This window comes from Octopus sinensis, unplaced genomic scaffold (genome assembly GCF_006345805.1).
Source record: "Octopus sinensis unplaced genomic scaffold, ASM634580v1 Contig16378, whole genome shotgun sequence".
NCBI classification, from domain to species: Eukaryota; Metazoa; Mollusca; class Cephalopoda; order Octopoda; family Octopodidae; genus Octopus; species Octopus sinensis.
The window spans coordinates 8141-13358 of record NW_021834306.1 but is presented as its reverse complement, the minus strand read 5'-3'; the positions used below and the strand labels follow the sequence as shown (position 1 = coordinate 13358).

The following is a 5218-nucleotide window of genomic DNA, read 5'->3' as shown; positions in this document are numbered from 1 at the left end:
TAATTCCAAGTAGCCCAGTGCGAAAGAGACCTCCTGATTAGAGGGGTCCTGTTCTTGTGCCTTCTTCAACAGTCTGAAAGCCTTGATTGGCTGAATCCTGCAAATATTGGACTAAAAACACCTTCTGAGAATGGAGGCATACAAATAATAGCATTCGCTGTTATCTCCGTCGATTTTTAAGGTACGAATGCACGAATCCAAGGCATCCTTCCACCGTTCGAGACAGATTTGGCATTTAATTTGAAGAATATACGCTTCGGATGTAGTTTGCCCCTGTTGATGAATTTGATCAATCATTTGGAGACATTTCTTGTGGTTCCTCAACGTCAGTGAACAATCCAACCCAATAGTGTACTCCAAGTGGGCTATTTTAAAGAGAGCTGATGTCTCGTCCGGGTTGATTTCATAGCACTGTCGATAAAGCGATATTGCCTTCTCTATATTGGTCTAACAGTTCTTTACAACTGACAAACCTCTTCCAGTATTTTTGCCTGCTCAAACAGCACGTAGGATTTTCGATGTCCCAAATCCCAGCATTGTTTATAACATGCCACCGCCTCCTGTTTTCTGCCCTTGAATTTAAGAATCTCAGCTCTTGCTCGATAATGTTACCAAAACAACTTGGAAAGATAAATTAAAGCAAAATTTGGGTCTCTGGCCTCCAAATGTCTCAACTCGTCAAGAGCTTCGTCGTAATTTGCTGTTTTAAGGTAAATAAAATGCTGCTCCCAATATGCCTGCAGATAAGTCGGTCTCGTCTTTATTGCTCTAAGAATAACCCCACAAGACGAACTGTAGAGTGTCCTCATATGCCATTTCCAGTTCATTGCCCTGCAGTAGAGATTCTGGACCAAACCTTTCTTTCAGCTGTTGCTCGCTGTATGAGATAGATGTGTTGAAGCTCATCCGCCTTACGTATTTTCTCGGAGACAAGTCGCATTTCATTCTCCACCTCAACTTGGTTATCCGACTCTTCCACGTTGTTGGTTTGCCATTTCCAATCTTTGGCTTCTCTTAAAGCCTGTTGACAGATCGAAGATTGGAGTACATCTCTAATTGTCAATCCTTCCAAATAAAACACCAAAATATACTTGAATAAGGAACTTTGACAAAATAGTCATCCTCTGTTTGGGGATTTCTTTCTTGAGCTTTCTGATGCATAATTTCGAGAATGTCATTTGAGGGTTGGTCAACTGCCTCTGAATATTCGTCCTCCAAAAGACCGTTAAAGGACCCCCTTCTTGAAGGATTCCTAATTATATCAAACTATTCCATCAACGGTCTATCGACTGATTCTAAAAATAATTAGTGACAAAACCACCCAAAACATCCTCGTCCAAAAATAGGTAATGGTCGCGTCTAATTGTGAACTAATCACTTTACTTGTCAAAATTATAAAAACTGTGCTCCTTAAAAAACATGATCTAAAAATAGATCCCCAAACAAGTACATCTTCCGGAAAAAAGTGAGGACATAATTTTTCTACGACTCGACTTGGTTTTGAAATGACAAGTGGTGGTACCACATAGTTAAAGTCTTTGACCTTGTTTATATGTTTTTTCGACGTCTGAAAAGCCTCCTGCGAACTAAACCCCAAAATCCACCTCTTCTGTCACCAGAAAACATGGCAGCGACGATTGACTGGTAAAAGAGGCAACGTCCTCACAAGAAAGCTGTCGTTTCAAGTTGGGAATCTGACCTACTGCACCCTGATTGTCCAACCTGATGAATTTGCCTGTTTATAAAACTCTGATGAATTATTTTTTGTTTATTAGACGACAGCAGATCGGACTGATTACCCAAACAAAAAATATGCGAATTTATTTCTTGCCGAACAACCGTGTCCTTCTCATCCACGTCACAGCCGAACGTCCCTGCCTTCACCGAAAAAGGCGTGATGGACAAGCAACACTCAATTGGGGTCTCCGAAACAGTCTGATGACTTATAAATAGTCATTACCGTCTTCACGGTGAGGTTCTCGAAAGGGGCTACGAATTATTATTTTGTATTATACCAGGGAGGACAATTCTCTTGTCGTTTCTTTAATATTTTAAATTATTTTTTTACCGAATTGAGATATTTTTTGGTTTTGTGATGATTTTTGCTTTTTCTGTTGGATTTTTGTCAAATTTGTACTCGACCAAGGCTCTTTCCATTATTATTTCTTGATACATCTAGCCAATTGGGTTCAGAATGTATACATTCTCTAATCGACGAATTTCCCCATTCTTTGTAGGTCGAGTAATCACTTTAATGGATGCCGACTGCTCCCTTGCTTTAGAAATAATGTTTCCAGTCTCACGACAAATCCCAAGTTTGGGAATATTAGGAGGACAGACGTATTTTCCCAGAGGTTGGATCTGTTTTTTGTCGACTTTACGAAATTTCAGTGTCGGGGATTTCTGCAGAATTGGACGAGGGATAGTACCTTAGGAGCAAAGTCTAAATCCAATATTTCTCCCACTCGACACATTCTGCATGATTATTCGAATGTACCTAAGTCGGCTTCTTCTCTGGTCTGTGGTCTCATAAGTGGACATTGGGACACCAATGGAAACTATTTAGTTAGTGACAATATTTTATTTGTATGTTTAATTGATAATAAATTTAATTATTTAATAGTTTTAAATAATTCGTTTATTCATTTAGTTTGTTTACCTACCGTATAATCATCTTTAATAGATTAGAAAACATTATGAATAAATATTATGATATTTTTTAATATTATTATAATGTTTTTTAATTTGTAAATATTTTTTTAAGAAATTACCCTAAGAAATATTTTTAAATAGATTATTCGATCCCTGATAGCTAATACCTAATGGTTTGTGGTTATTTTGTAAAATTATAGACTTCGTTAACTGAGAATTTCATTGCCGGTTTTTTTACATTCCTAACACATCAAAAGAGTGCAGGGAAGTCTTTAACGTCTATGACGACCGAGGAGACGACATGATTGCTGTCAGGCATGTCGGGGATGCCATTCGCTGCCTAGGAATATACGTCACTCTCGCAGACATTAAGAAATGTACAGCCAAATTCGACGGACCAGACCCGAGAGTGTCATTTGAAGAGTTCCTTCCAATAGTTCAAACAATGAAAAAGAACAAGGACACGTTCACTGTCCAAGATTACCTGGGAATGTTCAGAATCTTTGATAAAGACCATTCTGGGCAACTTTATGTGGCAGATTGTCGACGAATGTTCACTTCGATAGGTTTAGTGTGGCTAACCTTCGTCAGGGGAGCCACTGACTGATGAAGAGTTTCAGCTCATTATGAAGCACTTCACCTCGATGGGTCACGTCAACTACGAACGTTTATTATTGTAATTTATTGTTTAGAATTAGTTCGGGAAATTATTTCTGATCAGTAATTAATTTTTGTTTAATTTAAGTTATTAATTCTTTTATTTGTTGTTTAAATAATAAATAAATTAGTTGTTTGTGATGGTGAGAGTTAAGCGACGTTATTTTATATGTGAGTTGTACTCCACAGAGAGTAAGCTGGAGGGGGTTACTGGTGCCTCAATAAACACTGCAGTGAAGAGAATGACTAGTTTGTTGTATGGAGACTACGGTTTGGCCTGTATTGTGGGGCAACTGAAAGTGATGTACATCAATCCCTACCAGAAGATTGTGATTGTCAGAGTTGGGAGGGAATGTCAGAATATGGTAGCATCAGTTCTTCCATTTATTGCCAATATTGAGAGTGTTCCTCTTATAGTCAAGACAGTGCACGTGTCTGGAAGTATTCGTCAGTGTCGACGACATTTTACGATATATCACAATGCCCAGACTCGAAAGATGCTTTGTACAGCTACGAGTGTCGAGGAAAGACAAAATATTGTTAATTCCTTCAACCAATCCTTGACCAACCTGAATGAATTCTACACCTAATACTCATTAACTATCATATTTTAAATGTTTTTGTACTCTGTGAACTATTTTTGTTGATTTTGTCGCACAAATAGTCTTGAATTAGTTATATTTACAGTAAAATATTTTAGCAAAGAAAAAATAAGAAGCGAATTCGGCGAGTAATTTATTAATAATCGATTCAATTTTTAGAATGAAAAATTAGCCTAAAATCATTCTTTTATTTTTTAAGCATCTTTAATTTTTTCTTCACAGCAGAAATTTTCCAAAAAGATTCTTACCCTCAGTACTGCGAGAATTTGAATACAGTAGAAATCGGTTAAGTGCATAAATTTATGTTTAAAATCATAATTTATATGCTTTCCATTTAAAATATACCGGTTAATTGCATAATTGCGTATCGGTTAGTTGCATAAATCGGTTTATTGCATACTCTCATTGGGAACATTTACTATTTTTTCTTATAAAAATGCACATGTCATAGCGATGGATGTTGCTAATGAGGACGACGAATGTATCGGAATCATGTCCGATGATGAAATATGTTTAATGTCAAGAGATATTTCTTGTGAAGACGATGAGGACGATTCGGATAATTGCATATATCGGTTAATTGGATAAGATTTTCCGTGGACAAATTTTATGAAATTAACCGATTTCTACTGTAATATCAAGATAGTATTCCATTTAATCTAATTCCGTAAATTCTTAATTGATTTTCATCAACTGGATCCAATATTTGCCGAATACTAATGATTTCATTTCATTATCTATTTGACATCAATAGACTTATTAATCCTTTATGTAAACAATAATACGAAGTTGTTTACTAATATAAATCTACTACACTTCTTTGCCAACACATAAAGTTCAAAAAAATAATAAGTTCATTTGAAAAATAGTTCAATCAAATAATATTCTCTTAGAAAAAAAGTTAAAAAATAATTCTGAACAAAAAAATATTTGTTGAAATTTTTTAGATAAAATTCAATTTTTGCTAAAATTACGGCCACCAGCAGGGATTTTACTGTAGTTCAAAAAATCGACTTGTTTCTGTTTATGATAAGCACGTTTACGTATTTTACTCGATTTATTTTAAATCAAATATTTATTTTAAATTAATATAAAATGAGCTAGATACGAATTTAATTTCGGAACAAATCATTGAACTTTTTTGTATATTAGTATTTTATATATTAAAAACAAATATTTTTTAAATAATATGAATAAATAGTAATTTAAAAAATAACAAATAAAATAAATTTGTGGATATTTAGTGTGGCGGTTGATCTCATGAACCCCCAAGAATACTCAATCGACAGCTCTGACTCAGCATTAGA

The 5218-nt window shown here is 35.3% G+C and overlaps 1 protein-coding gene across 1 annotated transcript; it reads left to right on the top strand.

Annotated features, from left to right (window-relative positions):
• The first annotated feature begins 3551 nt into the window (after positions 1-3551).
• Positions 3552-3899, top strand: LOC115230792 (ribonuclease P/MRP protein subunit POP5-like). Its single transcript, XM_029800919.1, has one exon. The coding sequence runs from the start codon at positions 3552-3554 to the stop codon at positions 3897-3899; it is 348 nt and encodes a 115-aa protein (XP_029656779.1).
• Positions 3900-5218: the final 1319 nt, after the last annotated feature.